The sequence below is a fragment of the Leucopleurus acutus genome, assembly GCF_964270905.1.
Source record: "Leucopleurus acutus genome assembly, chromosome: 2".
NCBI classification, from domain to species: Eukaryota; Metazoa; Chordata; class Mammalia; order Artiodactyla; family Delphinidae; genus Leucopleurus; species Leucopleurus acutus.
In genome coordinates, this window is record NC_139143.1 from 114646504 (window position 1) to 114667849 (window position 21346).

Below are 21346 nucleotides of genomic sequence, written 5' to 3' on the forward strand. Positions count from 1 at the left end.
AAAATGTGAATTGCTTGAATGGCATTATCACATTCAGGATTTATAGGAGAATGTAAATTGAATCTTACTTTAGTCTCTAAACACAAATGGAAATTGTTTTGCGGTTTATCTTATCTATTCACTACTACATATTGCTGACAGTTTTCATAAAGATGGATCATGAGTGTTCACTGTTTTAGTAAATATATCATTACTACTGATCAGGTGTTTGGTATGAAATTAGATTAGAGAGTAAAATACTCCTTAAAAAATGGACTTTTCTTAGAATTAGGAACATAAACAACAGCAAAACCCTTGGGGGAAATGATAACAAGAGATGTAAAGATTTTTTCTTCTCTTTCTTATAACAGAAATCATAAGATAGCATATTGCAGAAATGTGAACTTTCCTCATCCCAAGTAACCCAAGAAAGATTCCAGGTTGCTTAAGCCCCTCTCTATAAAGATGGCTTCAGAGGCAGATAAGGAGGCACCTCTAAATGACCAAAGTGTTCACAGCAGGCTCATGTCCCAAGCCTTTCTGAAAAAGCAGTGCCTGCACACAGGATGCCATGGAAATTGTTAGAACTCATTACAATAGCTACATTGGAAACCTAAGGCAGAGAAAGGTGGGTGAATGAACAATCAGAAAATTTACCAGTGTAAATAACAGGTTTCACTGTATCAAGAACATTTATATTAAAAGTGTTGTATTAAAAACAAAACAAAGTGAAAACCCAACATATAACTAGTTTTCTGAGATGTGGTCTTCTTAGGTGAGTTCCACTGGGATATACTTAGATGCTCTGTTTCAACCAGACCATCTCCAGACAACTGTCTGTTCTACACTTAACCATTAAAACTGACCAAAAAGCATACTCACTGTGGGTGTCCAATAGCCATAGGATTTAAGAGTACATATGATGCTTTTATATTTACATAAGCTGTTTCCCATGAGTCTTATAGAAGTTGGAGAAATAGAGCTAGTTGTTCCTTTTTAGCAAGAGCACTTGTAAAAATACGAAAAGGATTGGGTTAATACCCCTTTTAACACTGAGTTGATTCATTAAAGAACTTTAAAAAAGTCAGCAGTTCATTTACCTGAGTTTCCCAGTTAAAGGCTAAAGAGTAATTTAATGCTTTTCACTTAAGAATGTGAACAAAAATATACAATATTAAAAAGGGTCAGGGTCAGAAAATTTAGACTCAAGATGAAGTTTGAACATTTTGAATTTTTATAAAATCTAACAGAAACATCTATGAATTTTCCTTCCTAGTTAAACCATAAAGTCACAGAACTATACTGATTTACTGGATGTTATTTAGAACTTAGGTTAGGGGTCAGCCTGTGAAATCATTAAGAAAGCGAATCAAATTCTTTTGGCATTTTGAGCAAACTGTCACAAAGACTAATTATTAGTTACTTCAGTTATGAACACATATGAGATTATGCGTTAACACCAGATAAAGATTTCAGCATAAATATGATTTTTAACCTGAATAGGTCCCTTTTAAAGGTGATACAGAAAACAACTATAAATTTTATCCAGAAAAATAGTGCACCTAGTGTTTTACCAGTAGTTATCAAAGCTCACCTTGCAACAGGGTCATGCTCAGCCATGGACAACCTTCCAGGTTTGTTTGTTTGTTTAGAACAGGTAGCGCTATGTTTCTAAATATAACATATCGTTCATAATCAGGATCCTAACAACATTCGAGAATTGAATATTTTATCCTACAAGAAACATAACCATGTTACTATTTTAGACATTTTGTTTCAATTCCAGGGCAAAATAAACCAGCTATACAAAATCACCATTGTAACACTTAAACACAGAGCAGAGACAGCAAAGCATTTTGGTCTACATGATTCAATTATTAAATAAATGAAAAGCCTCTCTTCCCCAAATCCTTTACCCCACGAAGTATCTATCATAACATTTAAAACACAGTTGAGGTACATATATCTGCTGAGTAGTTCCCATAGCTGTGTTCCATGTATGACTCAAAGTAGCATTAAACAAAGTCACCAGGATCAAGGGGTAGATTTTAAAAGCAGCATCTTGAAACCCCAAACCATCTTTCTATTTTTCTTCGTTAAGTCACAAAACTTCCTTAGGTCAGACTAGGGTTCCGAAAACAGTGTGAATTTGGAACATAAAACAAAATTCCCATGATAGGTAGCACTGGTCCTGGATTGAGGGCACAAATAGTGCTTTCATTTTCCTGTTCTATACAGCTTAATAGTCAGTGAAAACTTGTGCCCAAGACCCATACTATGTTGGATGTTTAAGTACAGAGATAAATAAAACTTGGCTAACCACCAGGCAAAAATTATTTCTATCTACGTAGCAATTTATTCACACTTAAAAAAGAAAAAAAAAGGAACAGAACCATTTTAGATGAGATACTTTTTTTTAAGCCAAAGAGAGCAGACTTTCTGTGCTTGCATCACTAGCATTTGCAGCAAGGACAGGCTTGAGGGAGATAGATTTATATACGTACATATACGTGGATTATTTCGTGTAACAGGCAGAATTTGAATAGAGATCCCCACTTCCACACTACCCAGAGGAACCAGTGTGCCTGCCTGGAGTGCATCAGCTCTTTAGCAGAGTGCTTTAGTAGCACATTTTTTTTTTCTTCCATCGGATGTATTCACATATCAAGATATCAAAGATGATTAAGTTACTAAAAAACAGGCTTCAGAGTTTTAAATTTAATTACCTATTTGAATTAAAATAAATTAGCATTTCTAAGGTTGTTCACCAGTACTACATACAATATTGATATTAAATGGGAGGAACCTCTGTATTTCCTTTTCAATGATTTTTTTTAAATGTTGGTAAAAATGTAAATCAGTTAAATTATAAATGACCAATTCAAGCAAGCTGACCACGGGAGATTATTGTCTTTACTCACTTACAAAATCCTTGCCTAAGGATAAATAACTGTCAGGTATATGAAAGAATAGAATTTAGGGTTCTGTTGGAGGCAAGGGGAAATTTCGCAAATAATAGTCTATGACAATGCCCTTATGTGAGTTTACACTCCAGAGAAGTGTTTTCTATAGAATGAAATACTTGGCCAATGGAGAAGGCAGCTGGAATTAAAATAACTAGCACAGATTCCTTGGTACACATACAATGAAAACAAAAATAAGGACCCTGTACAGGTGTAAACAAGCTAAAAATGACCTTGGCAAAATATCTTCATGGATTTAAAAAACACCAAAAGCATGCAACTTAAAGTTCCCTTCCCTTCACAAGAATGAACTGAAAAACCAAAACAAACAAAACAACCAAAACAAAAAAACAGACGGAACCATCTGTTTCTGTCAGTAGAAAACAGTAATAGATACATTAGGTTCCAGGACAAATAAAACTTTAAAATATTAATATTGAAAAAATACAATTAACTTTTTATTAAAAATACATACTCCTTACTCAGTCTTTGTGTACATTTTGTTTTGTGTGAAAAAGAAAAAAATAATAAAATAGGAAAGGCATTAAGACTACCTAATTATTTATACTGTATTTGGTAGAAGCATGTTTCAGTCAAACTTTAAACAAAAATAAGTTATTCTGTTTTCATTTGCTCCCGGACATCAGAAGGCAGGGTTTCAAACAGAGCATCTTCTACAACTAAACCAGCTCGCTTCAGAGCCCGACAGTCGCCCAGTTCGGGAGGGAGGATTTCAAAGTGATTGCCTTTGACATCTAAATAGGAGAGAAATAGTAAATTTCCAATTTTTGGTGAAAGTACTGATAGGCTGTTTTTCCCAATCTTCAGAGTTTTGAGTTTCTTACAGAAATAGAGTTCATCTGGAAGGCTCTCCACTTTGTTACAAGTGATGGAAAAATACTGTAAACTTTGTAGAACTCCGATCTCAGGCGGGATAAATCTAATGTCATTGTAGGACAAGTCCAGGTATCGGATCTTGTTGCATAGGAAGAGGTGGGAAGGCAGCACCTCTATTTTATTGTGACTAAAGAAGAGGCGCTCCAGGCTGGTGAGTTTCTTTATATGCTCTGGGATGTAGGTGATGCTGTTATGCCACAGTTTTAGCACTGTCAACTTTCTCAAGTGCTGGAAGCTAACGATCTCCTCTACAGATTTCAGATTATTTTCCTTGAGGTCCAATTCCTGGAGGCTAAGCAGGCTGAACACGGCGTGAGGAATGCGCTCCAGGTCACAGTGGACCAGCTCCAGCTCTGTCAGGTTGGTCATCTTCTTCAGATTGTTAAGCATCACCAGCTTGGTGCCATCGTTGTGTATGCACATCTTCTGGAGATGGCTGGAAACATCAACCACTGCCTGTGGGATTTTGGAAACATTGCTTTTGATAGAGAGAATTTTAAGGCTTTTGAGATCCCGCAGAGACTCAAGGGTGATATTTTTGGAAATATCGTGACTTAGAGAGCCAACCAGGTAGAGCTCCTCCAGGTTCCGGAGGCCATACATCCAGGGGGGCAGCTCCCTCATATCATCAAACTTGACGCTCAAGACCTTGAGGTTCTCCTTCAGGAAGGAGAGCGCCGCGCTGTGGATTTTGACCGAGCACTGGTGCAGAGAGAGCTCCTGGAGATTGTCTAGCTGTGCAATGGTGGCTGGTATCATGACATTCTTAATGATTTCAAGTTTTAGAGACTGCAACTCCGTGATTTCAAAAACAGTGTCTGGAAGGCCAGAGAGCATGATGAGAGGCAATTCCAGGCGGTTATGGGCATTCGTCTGCAGCTTCTGCCTCAGTTTATCCGGAGTCCACTCGTTGTTTAAGTTCAGCTGCTTTAATTTGTTTTCACTCACTTCAGATAGGAACACTGCAAATCTCTTGGAATACAGAGGGTCGTACTGATCTATCATATGAAGCATAAAAGCAAAGTCATTTTTCACGTCTGGAATATCATCAATTCCAGTTTCCTGCCGGACGTACTCAAAAGAGTACTCCCTCAGAGAACGGTAGAACAGCCAGTATAAGGTATAAAGGCACGTCAATCCGTAGATACTTACAAAGCACAAGTAGCAAAAGGAGAGCTTCGAGAACAAGTGTGCCATGGTGTGATTGCAGGAAAAGTTCTTATATCCAGTCATGTCCTGAATGTCAACATTGCAGTCCACTGTAAATTGGACTTTGGAAACCAGGGCGCTATTATATGCAATGATGATTAGGAATTTTATAACCTTAAGTACAGTCTGACGAACATACATGGCGTATAATATATCACCTTCTTCTACGTGCAGCCTGAACTTCTTCACCTTCTCAAATAAAGCCTTCGCTTGCTCACCCTCCTTCTTATCTAGAGCCCCTGCAGTGGATTTGTCAACCACAAACTTCTCAGGAATTGACCTTAAAGACTGAGAGTTGACCAGGCCGCCTTCCGGACCAGACGGCGTGGCGTTGGACCTGCTCACGTTCTTCCTGTTGTCCTTTTCTTCTGAGTCCTCCCCAGACACTTCAGATAAAGCCCGTGTGGTCCAGGGAGAGTCAAAACACTTCCCCAGGATCGAGATGAAATGTTCTATTTTGGAGCTGGAACCAGGGAATTTGAACCAAAAGTTGCTACAGAGCATGAAGATCAGGGTATGGATGAGGACAAGGTAAGGGAAATACTTGGCGTACCAGTGGAGGGCTCGCTCATAGCACATCTGGTTAATGAAGCTGTACTGCTGAAGGTCCAAATCTGTCTTCAGTCCTTTCATTTCCACAGTGACTGGGTTAGTGGGAGACGGTTTCGGTGGAGGCAGTGGGGTGGTACTGGCCACTGCTTGAGAGACATTCGAAACGGAAGACTGGTTCTGAGAAGCCTGCACTCTTTTTGGAAGGCAGATTATCTTGTCTTGCATGACCTGAAACAAAGAAAGAATATTTTCAAATTATATTACTCAAAGAGCTTTCATAATGTCATTAGTGCGAAGAAAGCAGCAATACCATCCAATAAATGTCCATTTCCTTTGCCTGGAGAATACAACGTTCAATTCCAGCACCGAGATTTTTATTCTTAGCCCACATGTTGGAAAAATGAATTGTATCGATATATCTTTGTTCACCATGTCTAACTCAGGACACAAAACGCAGCAGTTTTTTAGGACACAGAACGATTCACAACAAAATAAATAGTTAAAGAACATTCATGTATTTAAAAAAATTTGCATTTCTTCTCTCACTGAAGCCTGGGAGAATCAGTCATTGGTCTGGGAAATACATCTTCTTATCAGACTCAGTCTTGAATTGGATGGCTCCCAAGACTGATATTAGTTTCTGTACGAGAAGCATTAAAAGGAGGAAATACGGGAGAAATTCCCGTCTTTATTGTTTCCTCTTTTCTTCCTATCCATATCTTAGACATGCATAGATGAACGTGAATGGCTTTAATAAAATGGGAATTTACTAAGCTTTTGTAAAAACTATTTCTTCAGAGAGAGATGAAAAAATACAGAAATGTTCGATAGTAAAATAGTTATGTCTAAACTTGCTGCTTTTCACACAAAATATTACATCAACTTCTATCCCTCTACCAATGCTTCAATTTGTTGAAAAGAATATTAAGCCCTAAGAATGTCCAGCAGTCTCATAAGATTGCAGTTTGGGTAAGAGAGAACACATTCTTTCTGAAGATGAGGGAGGATGAGGCAAAATAATCCTTGAATCAACCTGGAGGAATCATCCCCAGGAAGAAGTACACGTAAGTGGAATCATCTGGACAGTAAGCAAACAGTTCAGAGAAAGAATAATAACCAAGAAATTTATGGTAATAACACGGAATTGATAATGCAGGGGAAGTCTATTTGTACCTTATTAGGTCAAATGGCTGAAAATCCATAGAGTATAATGATTTTGCAACAGCAAAGCTCTTTATGTTGAGTCTAGAAGTAGAAACTGACTCTATTACAAAGTAGACTGCTATGGCATGAGAATATGACCATAACCTGGTGACATGGGAGATATAGCCCCGTAGAGAAAAGTATTTACAAGGTTTGACAATGCAGTGGAGCACCCAACCCTTAGTTGAGTGTCTGATACATAGGAGACCATCAGTATTTGCTGAGAAAGTGAATGAATCTAGAGCTGACACTAGTCCTTCCAATTCAGAGTTGCATAGGTCTGGGTGTAGACCACACGTCTCCTAGGGATGAAGATAAGGATGGTGATTATAGTGATGACAGCAACAACCTTTCTGTCGTATTTAATATGCAATCCTGTTCCAATAATGTCATGGGTATTAATTATTTTAATTGTCACCTTCACCTGATAAGGCAGGCACTCCTTTTATCCCAATTTCACAGATGAGGAGACCAAGCCACAGAAAGGTTAAGTAACTTGCTTAATGTTATCAAGCCCAGGCCACCTGGACCCAGAGCCCACATTCTTATTTTATTTTATTGAATTTCTAGGATTAAACCAAAAAGATCTCAATTTGACTTTATCCTAAGTAACAAATTACCTTATATAAATTATACATATTTTAGGGAAAAGCTTATCTCTCCCCATATCCTATGCAGAGAACAATGAAAGAATGAGGTTAGGGGAAGAGAGGAAGTTTCATTTATAACGATTTATAAAGGCTCCAGCCTAAAAGATATAGCAGGGGGCTACTACTTACCATGTAAATCAAAAGAAGGCAGGGAAGAAAAACAAATGTAATTGCATTCAGAGGGTTCAGTGGCTACAGAGGTGTGAGAATGTTTGAGAATGCCTTCAAACATTTTAATCACCTACCTGATGTTAAACATGCCCACGTTTGTGGGCATATATATGTCTACTTATAATTATACCCATAAAGTATTGCCAATCCATATGTCAAATATTAGAAAACTTAATTATTTTTCCTTTAAGTTTAAGATAAACATAAAGCTTTCATTTTAATCTCATCTCAATGGGGCATCCTTTATATTTCTTGGAGGTCAAGCACTCTACCTTGGAAACCTCTGGAACAGAAAATAGTAAGAGAAAGTCTTGACAGATGCCGGATTATCCTGAAGAAATATCCCAGAGAAAAAGTAAGAAAGTCAGTGTTTGGGGCCATATTCTAGATGTTTTCTCATTCGTGGTCTCATTTAATGCCCCCAATAATCTGTGAAGTAGGCATAAGGTAGGGGCTAGAGACCAGCATGGGAAGAAATTCTTCCCCAGCACCTTCTCCAAGAGTGACACCTTTGAGCTAGCATGTTAATATGACATTGTTAATGGTGTGATGAAAATAGAGACGAGCTAGAAGGTAAAAAGGCAGGCACCTTCTGGAGGTGCTACGTCCCTGCCAAGCAACCAGGTGGCCCCCTTACTGCCCCCTGCCCAGCCCTTCTCCAGGCTTGCTCCTCATGGGGAAAGACGATAAACCTCTGGAGCTTGGCTGCTACAGAGGGTTTCAGGTTATGTCCTGCACCAGGGTGCCCAGCTGAGGGGCAAGTGTGGGCTGAAATCCTGCTACTGCCCCCCTCGGTCAGCTGTTCACCCTTTCTGCACAAAGGTACCTGACTGGCTCGCATCTGCCATGCTAGAGAGGTAGGTCATTTTCTCCCCATTCTACAGAAGAACCCAACTAAAGTTCAGAGAAGTTCAATCACTTGCCCACGTTCACGTAGCTAGGAAACAGCAGAGCAGACTAGTATATTTCCACCATTCCAGATAGTCTCCGCATTCCTCCGAGTTTTTGCTACGATGGCTTTAAGAGAACAGCCCAACGTAGGAGGGGAACACGTAGACAATCTCCAGAAGTTCCTCTCCGCCTTCTGATGCCATATTTCTTTCAATCTTCACAAAGATGTAATTTTTAAAATGTGCCTATTTAAATCCCAGGAAGGTAAAGACAGTGCTCTATTTTCCAGAAGCTGTTAACTACTCAGAAATGAGCACAGAGTAGAAAAAGATGCTGGAATTTAGTCACCACGAACAATTGCTGCTCATGCTGCCAAGAGAACACATCCTAAGAAGACTCCAGCAGAGACACAGCTCATAGTTGAAGTCCCAAAGAATGTGATGGCCGGTTGTCTATCCAGGACTATGAAAAGGAAGAGGGCAGGTTACGGAGTCCAACAGTAAAGAGTGTGAGGACTTAAACAGTGAAATAGCCACAGGAGAGAGGAAGGAAGTTATCTTCCGTGGCTAATGGAAACTTTGCAACACTGAGAAGAATTGGGAGAAGCATCAATATTTTCAAAGGTAGAGTAAAACAGAGAAAGAAGACAGAAAAAAATAAGGCAGATAGGTTTCTTTTAAAAAAAGAAAAGGGTAAAGGGTGTTTCTAGGGGATATCTGTAAATAGCAGCTTGTAAGAACTTGAAAGTTTCTGCTTCACCTTTTCTGCTCTTTTGAGAAGCTTGTCTAATTAAACCTATACCTCACTTCTTTTTGCCTTTACCCAGAAATTTAAAGATTAAAGTACAAAACAAGCCTTAAGGAAAGGCTGCAAAACAAATTGCAAAGGCATAATGGTAGGGTTCCAGGCTGCCGGTGCAGGGCTAAAGGAGAGTGCTTGGGGTAAGACCAGGGAGAAAGCCACCGCCCACATCCCATCCTACAAACCATCGAGGCTCAGACCATCACCACCAGCTCATACACACACATGTCATTATGACGAGGAATCCCATCCTTTTCTTCTAGGGACAGCCCTCAGACTGCCTTTGGACGAAAAAGCATTGAGACTAGAGATACACAGAGTCTTTATATAGGGGGAGGACGAGAAAGAGGGGAAAGAAATGAGGGTAGGGGGAAGAGAAAAAAATTTAAAAAGCAAGATGAACGAGAGAATCTGATCCACAATATAGCAAGGTGAGAACGTTACTCTCCTAGAAGCAGATACGAGAATAATTCTTTAAAAAAAAAATGTTTTTTTTGATGTGGACCATTTTTAAAGTCTTTATTGAATTCGTTACAATATTGCTTCTGTTTTATGTTTTGGTTTTTTGGCCACTGAGGCATGTGGGATCTTAGCTCCCCAACCAGGTGTCAAACCCACAGCCCCTGCATTGGAAGGTGAAGTCTTAACCACTGGACCACCAGGGAAGTCCTCCATGAGAATAATTCTTGAACGAAATCATCTACTTTCAAGAAAATATCTCAGTTTGGGAATGAGGAAGATAGGGATATAGAAGGAGGTGAGTCACTGAGGGCAAAGGTCAGGTGAAGCCAGGCAACAAAGATGCTAACCGCCCCCCACCCCCACCCCGCGCTGTATTGGGATGAACAGGCTTGGAGGTAGGAGGAGTGAGTCAGCAGAGCAGAGAGGGGCTAGAATCGAAGGAAATAGCTCAAGCAACATGGTAGGAGGCTGGGGTGTACACTCATTATTTCTATTTTGAGATGTCAATACCTTTCACTCTTCCCTAAACCTTTGGTAAAATCTGCTAAATGTACACATACACCCCTATTATGAATGAACTTTGTGGAAATCACAGCAAAAAAAGGACTAAATTTCATGCTTGGATCAAACCTGAACAGACAAGGAGAGTTTGCCTGGGATGCTAAAAATCTATAAACTGTTTCCACGGAAGCAGGAACTGGGACCATGAGAACCTAATTCTTCTATGAGTCCGTCAGAACTTAGGCCATGGACTGGAATTTGATCCAATATCCTCTCTAGGTCCTACGGAGCAGCTGACATCCAGTAACATAAGTATATAAAATGCTCCTCAAGACTTTACAGTGAAAGTTCCTAGAGGAATAAAAAATATACATGTAAAATTGTTCCATGTCTGTCGTAATATCTAGGTAATATCTCTGGAAAAGAAACACAAGGGTTGCAGTGATTGGAGAAATGGGCTCACTAAAGTTGGATTCATGAATTCCCATTTGCAAATTATTTTGAGATAACACCACAGCTGTTTTTGAAAAAAAATCCTAAGGTCAATGAAATCAACTGAATTTCTTGCTTTTACTTTCTACAGGGGGATGTCTTTCAAGAGAAACGAAGTAAAATTCAAACTTCTTTAAAAAAGGAAGCAACCCATCCAAACTATGCCCTGAAACGCTGCTCAGATCTAGGAAAAGAAATCAAATATTTAAAATTGTAATGATCACATTTATACTAGCAAAGAGATGCATTTTTAAGTAGAGCATGTACACTCTTGATCACATATTGAAATACCTCGCATGGTCAATGTAAACTTAGGGCCTTTTAATAGTAATCTTCACAGTTTTAAATCATTAATGTTCATCTACATCTTTGATTGTTTATCTTTGATGATGGTTATTTGATTCTCAGTCCCTTTGTTAGAATCATAACACCCATTATTATAAGGGAAATCTAAGATCTACTTAATTTAGGCAGTTTCCAGAAAAGGACTGCGGTGAGAAGCAGCAGGGAACAGTGGTAACATGCTGAAACAGTTTCACATTTGCATGAATGAGACACCAAAGGGCTGAGGTTCAAACCAAACCAAACCAAACCAAACCACTTAGCTTCAGAGAAACGGCTTGATATAACAAAAATAGAGCAACATAAATAAAGGCCAGCTTATCTGTTATATGAGGGAGACATAAATGACATCGATGGCGGTGGTGTAGGATGTGTAGAACACAAGTGCTGAGTAGTTCTGCGTGTGCCTCAGGAAAAGTCAACCATTGTGGAGCCTCTGCTGTACGTCAGATATGTTAGAGATACCAAGAGCAATGTGCCCTTCCAGGTCAAGCACAGGAGAAAGACAACTGAATCAGTCATGAGTGTTGCAAGTGCTCAAATTCATGCTCGTCTTTCACAATGAACTTTATAATCAACTTTATAGTCTAGATCCAGAAAAAAAAAAAAACAAACTTGGTGGTATTTTTATTGGGATTACATTACATTTATAAATTAATTTAAGAAGCACTGACATCTTTATGGTGTTGATTCTTCCTCTCCATGGTGTGTGTTTCCACTTGTTCAATCTAATTTTCTGTCTCCCAAGAGTGTTTCATAGCTTTCCCCAAATAGATTTTGGACATTTATTGTTAAGTTATGCTTAAACATTTTATTTTTTGCTATTATAAATCTTTTTAAAAAAACACATATTTAGCACAGAAGGGAGCATCCTCCCTTCACCTTTCCTACTCCCTTGCCATTCCTTAGGAAGCCCTGATAAGCTTCGTGCGTACTCTTCTGGATCTATATCTGTGCATTTACAGAAACATGACATATAAACACATGGGATCTTCCTACATGAGTTGTTCTTGCACCTTGAGTTTTTCACTCTCATAGTATGTCTTGGAGACCTTAACACATCGGCACATAGGGATCTACTTCATTCTAAGGGCCACATTATTACATGGTGTGGATGTGCTCTAATTTATTAAAAACATTCCAACGACGATGTGCATTTAGGCAATTTATTAAAAACATTCCAACGACAGTGCCAGTCTCAAAAAAGTACATGCTGCCTGATTTTACATGGCATTCTGCAAATCAGGCCAGAGAACAGATCAGCGGTTGCCAGAGGTTCACTGCAAAGGTTCAGAACCAGGGAATTCCTTGGGGTGTTGAGATTCTTTTGTATCCTGCGTGGTGTTACAAGAATTTATGCATGTTTTAAAATTTAAATAGATACCTTGTTTTGATAAAGAGTGCATTTTAGAAATGCTGTCTAATATTAACAGAGCTCCACTGGCTTTTTTCTGTTTTTTAAATATCCTTCTTTAATCTCTATTTTGCACCTTTGTCTGTGATTTTGTTTTATTTTTTTAGGTGTCTGTTTTATGTATTTTTAAAAAAATCTAAACTAATCACCTCTTTCTCTTACAACTGAATTTAATCTATTACATTATTTTGCTAACCTAACTCATATTGGGATATTTACTGATATTTGGATTTATTTCCATAATTTTACTTATTTTTTTAACATGTTCATTGGAGTATAATTGCTTTACCATGGTGTGCTGTATAACAAAGTGAATCAGCTATACATATACATATATCCCCACATCCCCTCCCTCTTGCGCCTCCCTCTCCATATTTTTATTTCTATATATACCATTTCTTCCTTCTTCCTGTTTTCTGTTGCATTGATAACATCTTCCACATCTCCTGTTTTCCATCCTGCTTCAGCTGGTTGGGAAGGTGAAGATTAAATTTCTGTAATAAAGGTTATCTATTATTTCTCAAAACATATACACTTAAAGCTTTTCAGAATCCCTACCTCCCCTTCCAAGCATGTTTCAACTAGCCGCTGAACCATCCCGTTTTGTTGCTCCCAGAGTTTGTTTTAGCTTTCCTTTGAAACACACAATTAAAAAAAATAATCTGTAGTTGCTTGTGATTATTTACATATTTATCATGTGCTCACCAATTTTCTTAGATCCTTTATCTTGCCCCTGGGTTCCTTTTCCTTTTGATTAAAGTATCTCCCTTAATAATTCTCTAGGGTAGCTTTGAAGATTTTACCTTTAACCCCAGATCTTCTATAGTTTCACTTTAATTTTAAGTGTATGTAGATGAACACTGCTTGGTATCTGTAGCTAAGGATTTGACTTTCTTCAATTTTGGAAAACTTTAGCAAAATCTCCTTAAATAATTGCTTCAAAACTTGCTTCATCATTTCTTCCATTTTTTTCTGCAATTCCTATTAGATGTACGTTAGAGTCTCTCAACTCATCTTCCACGGGTGTGTGTTTGTGCTTTTTAATACCTGTCTCTCTCTGTGCTGGCCTCTGGGTAACTCAGAACTCTTATCTAATTCATTACATCTTTCTACAACTGAGTACAGTGACATTATTCTACCTATTGATATTTTAAAGTTCAGTGGCTTTTTTATTTCCATGATTTCTAAATTTTTTATATCCATTTGATCTTACGTCATATCTACCCACTTTTTAATGTTATTTCTTTGACCACTCTAAATCTATTTTTTCTGCTTTTTATTTTATTTTTTTTGAACTTTTTTAATTTTTATTCTTTTGGTACGCGGGCCTCTCACTGTTGTGGCCTCTCCCGTTGCGGAGCACAGGCTCCGGACGCGCAGGCCCAGCGGCCATGGCTCCGCGGCATGTGGGATCTTCCCGGACTGGGGCACGAACCCGTGTCCCCTGCATCGGCAGGCGGACTCTCAACCACTGCGCCACCAGGGAAGCCCTTTTCTGAACTTTTTAAAGTAAATGTATTTATTTTAACTTCACTGCTTGTTTTAAAACTTAGTTTCATCTCAAGTGGAGAGTATCAATATTCCAACTGTCAGTTTTGCTGAGAGAGTTTCTTAGCATAATTTTCTTCACGTGTTCTGGGTGGTAGGCTCGTTCTGAGATTGTTTTCTCTTGCGCACTCTTTTGTGGTTTCCTGCACCCAGCTCCCCAGTCCACCATTAGGGCTCGTCATGGTGTTTTGATGTTCCACTGTGATGTCAGGATCTCACAGTTCCAGTCAGGGAGACATGGGCAGGCTGACTCAGTTCCTGGTTGGGAGGCACCCCAGATGCACGGTTTCCTCTGAAGTACCAGCTCCAGCAGCCAGTTAATTGCCATTCTTTTTAGCTTCCTTTTGGGAGTGAGGACCTTTGGCTCCAAACAGTGACCAGGCTCCGGTCTCTTATCTTGCTTAGTGCATTTTTAGTTCCTTTACTGGCAGGAGCTGAGCTCCTGGCCGCTACTGCCTGCGTTTGGATGACAGCCCAGCTGTTGCTTCAGCCCCACTCAGTATTCCATTTGTGCTCCACAGAAGTGTTTATCTTGTTTTTGAGTCCATATATGCATTTTTGGTACCTCCTTTTATATTTTATCATGGCTATACCCGTTGAACACAGGGAGTGTTTTCAAGCATAACTCTTGCTTTACTATCTTTTCATAAGAGAGAGACAGTGTGCTGTAATATAAAATTAGTCTCAAGACTACCATTATGAAGAATCAACATTGCTTGGGTAGCGCCAAACAAGGTAAACCTGCAATGTCAAATTCCTCTCCCCACAAGAAAAGGCTGGATTTCTTTATACATCTCCCCCTAACAGCATATGAGAGTACTTATTTTCCTACAACCTCAACAATTAAGTACAATATTTTTTCTATGAACTATAGCCCCCAAATTATTTCTCTGGTTTAGACTTTAAATCTTAGTTATGACTCTATTATCACTGAAAGGAGTGAGAAAACTTGCTGCATATGGTGAAACAGCAGGCGTCATTCCAATATGTTAATGTGTGACCCAGGGGTATTCTTTAGATTATGATCTGTTCGTTTAAAAGATGGTGCTTTAACTTGCTTATGGCAAGTTGGATACAGACATGTAGACTGGAGCCACAAAGTGGCAGGTGGGCCAACAGGAAGGTGATTATCTTTTACCCTCCCTCCACTCCATAGATTCAAATACAACTGGTTCCAGAGGGTTGCACCCTGAAGCTGATTGTCCAGATTTGTCCCCAGTCTGACAGAACAAAACAAGCTATCTCTGCTGATCTGAGAGTGACCTAGCAAGAAACAGATCCCAAAGACCTATTCCCCAGGGCTTGTTCAGAGAGATACTAAGGACAGACTATCCATATAGTCTAAAACTATAAGGACAGTTTATAACTTATTGAATATCTACTTTATGCTAACCATTATAGGAAAATCAAGGAGGCCTAACTGACGTTCTAAAACTTATTGAATATCTACTTTATTGAATATCTACTAAAACTTATTGAATATTTACTTTATGCTAACCATTATAGGAAAATCAAGGAGGCATAACTAAAAGCACTTACAGTCTCATTGGAGAGACATAAATAGCCACATGAAAAGTCAAACAACAGTGCACGCAAGGCTGTATATATACCATGTGAATGATGTGGTAAATGAAATAAAAGCTAAGGCTTGCAGTGAGCAGAGAAGGATTCATGCAGTAGGAGCAACTTCATTTGGGCCTTGAAGCTGCTGGACTTGGATAGGTTTTGCGGGGAGGGTAAGGTCAGAACCTTGTGGGTTCCAGAGACAGGAGGCAAAGGGCTGCATTTGGGAAGAACAAGGAATAAGATTAAAAAGATGGGACCTCCCTGGCGGTCCAGTGGTTAGGATTCCGAGCTTCCACTGCAGAGGGTGCAGGTTCGACCCTTGGAAGGGGAACTAGGATCCTGCATACCGCACAGCGTGGCCAAAAATTTTTTTTAAATAAAAAGATGGACTGTTGCTCTTCCTTTCTGAGGTAGACCCATTTCTCCTGGGAAAAGAGATGGAGATACAAGGGAAGGGAATTAACTTTCATGTCACTAAGTTATCAGTTAATGTACAAACTAATTATGTTCTCTCAGAAATAAGATGCTAGAAGACAAAGCATCTATCCTCAAGAGATGTGAGATTTACCTTCATCAGTGATAGGATTAACTCTGAGAATGCAGAATCTGTTTTAAGGCTAACTGCTGAAAATGTTTTAAGTACCAAAAAATCTTGTTGAGAAAGAAGGAACTGAAAAGGCAGGGAAGATGGTTTTAAAAGGGCGAAGATTTAAGTGATTTCATTCTCAGCAAATGTCATATTCAAAAGGCTTACTATTCTCCAAGTCCAATACATGTGTATTTGGGGGCAATCACCACTGGAGCACAAAAACAGGCACCCATGATCACCACACACACTGCATCACTCTCACCAACACAAACGAGTCCTTGTCTCCAGGGGAAATGGAAAAGCATAACTGCAAGGGTGTGGCATCATTTCCTGCCTGCACTTTCTTCTTTAATGACAATGTTTAAAACTCATGTGTTGGTCAGGAAATAACACCCTGCGTATGGAGGAAGTTTAGAGCCAGAGAGTAAAGAGAGAAAGAGAGCGAGCAGTCTAGAGATAATTGACAAACTTTCAGATGTTTATTAATAAACACAAGGGCTGAGTAAAAAGTCTGTTTTTATTGGTTGCTCATTTCCTCAATAGCAACAGGAAAAGGAGAGGCACAAGATCATACCCGGGCACCTCTGGGGCATGAAGGCAATGTCCTAGGGAAAAAAATCGAAGGGGTTGGAGGGGTGAGCTGATTAAAACTTAGATTTTTGAATTAACGAATTCTCTTGGTGATAAGGTATAACAACACTACACTTGTTATAGGATTCATCTGTACATGATTAAAAACCAGACATCAAGCAAATCTTCTCTAGTGAAGCATCATCAGAAATTTCTCTGCTTGAGGAACATAAAATGCCACCAGTCTGGTGGAAGAATTAAACATTGAAAAAGTTAAAGCATAATTACCCGAGTCATTATTATACATTAACAGAACAAAAGTATACAGTTAACTGGAGCAGTATTTAAGTACTGATTTTCCCTCTATCGTAGTACCTGTGGAAACACAGTGTAATTGGCTATTATCATTTTACCTCCTAGACCAATAAGCTCTCTAAAGGCAAGCTCCAACCTTGTTGACGTCGCCTGGCACAAAGTAAGTATGTACTAAATATGAGGTGAATAAACACATACTGTGCCCCCTCCCCAAAGGAAAACAAACCACAACAACGGCAAGTACACACATGTATAAAATCAGATGCCAGTGAACATCTGGAAAAATTTGCCTTAGCTACCTTCCTCTGAGATGAAACAGCTCACTTCACACAACCTCCAAATTGCCAAGTGATGTCAGCCTAGTGATTCCTAAAGCCGGAGCTAAGTGCTGACTCATTGAAGGTGCACAAAGAGAGTGCCAGATTCGGGAGGCACGACCTATTCATTTCATTTCCAAGTGAAAGAAGAAACCATCACACCTACTTTAGGATCCTGTACGCATTTTGATACCTCTCTTAACAAAGGCAATTCTCCTACCACTATGAATATACAGACAGACTTTTCGAGGGTAAGGATGACTATACATACTATGAATGTTAATTTTTTTTAAACCCTCGGTCAGCCTGAGACTTTCCAGCCATCAAGGATGCTTTCGTTTCCTGTAGCTTGTATTTTAGTTGTATCTATGTTATGTTTTCTTCCCCTTTCTTTCGAGAAAAGCTTCTCCAGGACACAAAAAAAGAAAAATGAGGGAGTGGATGAGATTCAAAACTGTTTTCATTTTGCTTCATGGCATTTTCCCATAAGCCAAGTAGACTAATGAATTATTTAATCCATGGCAATTTTTTTTTTTTTTTTGCGGTACGCGGGCCTCTCCCTGTTGTGGCCTCTCCCGTTGCGGAGCACAGGCTCCGGATGCGCAGGCTCAGCGGCCATGGCTCACGGGCCCAGCCGCTCCGCGGCATGTGGGATCTTCCCGGACCGGGGCACGAACCCGTGTCCCCTGCATCGGCAGGCGGACTCTCAACCACTGCGCCACCAGGGAAGCCCGATCCATGGCAATATAAGATCTAAGTGGAAAGCGTCCATTTCAAAGTCAAACCATGCGAGAAAATTCAGTGCATACACAAAAACTATGGATAAACATTAGGAACATATTGTTAGTGATTCATAACCAAGACAATTTGTTTCTGGTGCTTAAAATTTTGAAATATTTATAATTATGCTCTTGAAATAAGAAAAAGCTCTGAAGCAACCCCCAGGGACTGAAACCACAGTTCTGTACTCAACTGACTTATCTCTGGACACCCTGCAGTTCACTGATAAATCTGTGAGCAGTAGTAAGATCAAAGAAATTGGGAGAGTCCCGGAGAAACATAAATCCTCTGGACTATCCACACCAATGTACAAACAGCACAAAGATACAGAATTCTAACACTGGAATCATACAAATAAACAAAAAAGTATTAAAAGAATCTTTTTAAAAAAAGATCATTTATTTTAGAAATTTTCTATAGTAATCAAAGAATAATTTGCTCTAGTTATTGGCAAGTGAATGATGTCAACTGCCAGGCTGTGGTAGCTGTACCTTGTTATGACAAGAAGACTTGTAGGTAAGGTAAGAGTCATGACAATTTATCATTTAGGTGTGGTGGACGGTAGGAGAATTTTTTTCCCAGCCATTATGCTTTTTGGAAGTTAAGCTATTCTGGACTGCAGAAATACCATTAATTTGGTTCCACACATTCCAAGCGAATAGATCTTTTACCATATAAGGTGAATTTCAGTTACGGATTTTTCCTTTTTTCTGACTCATCTAGATGGCTGATCTCTGGGCAGGACTCAAGACTCTTCTTTGTTCCTCCTTACTTCTTTCTAGAAGGAGGGCTAGTAGACATGGCAACATTTAAGGAGTAGTATTAAACCTTGGTGCTCATAAGGGGTTAAGGCTCTGAGTTCAAGCAGGGGATCTCTTGGAATTAGTTTGTGTGGAGTCTCTTCTTAGAGCTCCTCTTAGAAGCCATCACTTTGAAGTCTCTCTTCTTCCTTGAAGTTGATGTGATAGGGTGGGTCTGGAGCTGCTCTCTCTTGGAAGTGGATTATACCCTAGGAGGGCCAGGGGAGGATAGCTCACATAAGCTCTCCTCTTGGCTTTAGGGAGAATCAATAGTCAATTTCCTCCTCCCCACCCCTTCCTCACCCTGTCTCTTCCTTGCCCAGGTTCCCCTTTCCTTCATCTGGGCAAACAGAGATTAAAGTACAGGGAAAGAGGGCAAGGAGGCTTCCTGCGTTTCCTCCAGCTTCTGGTCCAGGTCTTCAGCACCTAGGCAAGGGAAGTCCTTGTGACTTAACCGAGTTCTGGCCTAGCTCACCAGGAGAGTGACGGTGAGGTTTGGGGCCAGAGCTTAGTTTTCATTAAATGTTCTTTGCCTGTCTTGTCCTCTGTCTATATAGCTCCTGCAGATCCTCTGGGAGAGGAAGGCAGATAGCTGTGGGAGGGAAGAATTGGGCATGTGGACCTTGATCTCAGACTTCTCTCAATCAGAGGCCCAACTCATCACACCTGTGACATATGGAAATGCCCCAGATGAAGAGAAGGCATTTGAAGTCTATAGTTTAAAAGACTAAAAATAATAAATTTCTATTTTACCATCATTTTTTTTTTCTTATCTGTGAAGTGGAAATGATGCCAATCCTGCTCCTTTAATGAAACTGGCTCAGAAAGGCCACGTATTTTATCCAAAATCATACGGCAGAGTCCATGTTTTCTGCTTGAAGCTCTGGGGAAAGATTTAACTCTTCTCTTTAATTTACTTGACCTAGCTGAAGTTATAAAAATTAACCAAGATTTTATATTTCCGCTGAGCATATGAGGTTTCTTACAAGGTAAAATGATGATGTAGCTGATGGCCTGTTTATTAGACAAAAGATTTGTGGCGGATACTGCAGAATTTCTAAAAATATTAAGTTAAGAAACTGACCAGTACAATGATACACAAAAGTGATTCAGAAAGGGATCTCTACAACATTGTCTCATCATGCATTAGGTATTTTCTGAGTCCAGTATCCAGCACCAACATTTTAAAACTTAACATCAACATCCCAAAACATAAGCTAATGTATTTGAATTTAAGATTACACAGCCTTAGCTTTAGGTATCGGTGCAAAGAATCTCACTAGCTCTTAAGACTAATATACCTTGAGTAGGGAGATGCCAACTCAAATTTAAAGTAGTTAACTCTAATATTGCCAGTTAGCATAGTTTATTTCTTAGGAGGGCTAAAGATTTAAACTTGCTATTACATGATGAACAGTCATGTGTACATTTAAAAGCCTTTACTCCTTTATTCTTAGAAATAAAGTGCTGTTACATCTAAAAAGCTGAAAGTCTTTATTTGCTAGACACTTCCATGTGGACATTTGCCCCACAAGTCTTATTCTTTGTAACACACCACAACACATTTTTTTTTTAGGAATATAATTTAAACCATCCTACCTAGAATATCAAGAAACGTGATTTCCCCAGGTAGACTTAACTATCCTTTCTCTTTTGCAGCTATTGCAATATATGGTTATTGCAATATGAACACACACACACACACACACACACACACACACACACACACACACACACCCCGCAGCAATTATCTTCTGTTTTAGAAGGATGTATATGAATGTCCATCTTTGCAACAGTTTAAACAACTTCAGGTCCAAGACCAAGTTTTGTGTTGTCAGAACTTAGCACAGTGCCTGCAACATTGCATACTGAATAAACTGGTACAATGAATGAATGTGTTATTTTGCTTCTTCCTTAAGCTCCTTTGGGGCAGAGATGGAGCCTTAAATTATTTTTTATTCCCAATAATACCTAACAGTGCTGGGAACCTAGTCAACATTCAATAAATATGCACTGATTTATCTGCAGTTTCATAGCAAAAATTTCATTAAACAGAACACTTCTTGCTAGCACCAAATACACTCAAGTAGAAACTAGATATTAATCCGTCAAGGAAGCTATAAAAGATTTCTATACTGGATGAGAACTTATACTAAATCACCTCTAAATTCTTTTCCAATTCTGAAATTCTATTATTTTTATTTTTAAAAGACATTTAACTAGTGCAGGACTATAACCTTCTTAGATTAGAATAAACGAATATCATGAAAATATCACCATTACTCAGAAACCACTAAATTTTAAACGAATTTTAAAAAATCTCCAAAAGACTAA

At 39.1% G+C, this 21346-nt stretch overlaps 1 protein-coding gene across 1 annotated transcript in view; it reads right to left on the reverse strand.

Annotated features, from left to right (window-relative positions):
* Window positions 1-3557: 3557 nt before the first annotated feature.
* Window positions 3558-21346, reverse strand: part of LRRC8C (leucine rich repeat containing 8 VRAC subunit C) — a gene marked incomplete at its 3' end in the record, with an annotated part of 29313 nt that continues 11524 nt past the window's right edge. Inside the window, exon 2 of the mRNA XM_082857763.1 lies at window positions 3558-5828. Within this exon, the coding sequence (XP_082713889.1) occupies window positions 3558-5828 (2271 nt within the window). The remainder of the gene's footprint in view (window positions 5829-21346) is intronic.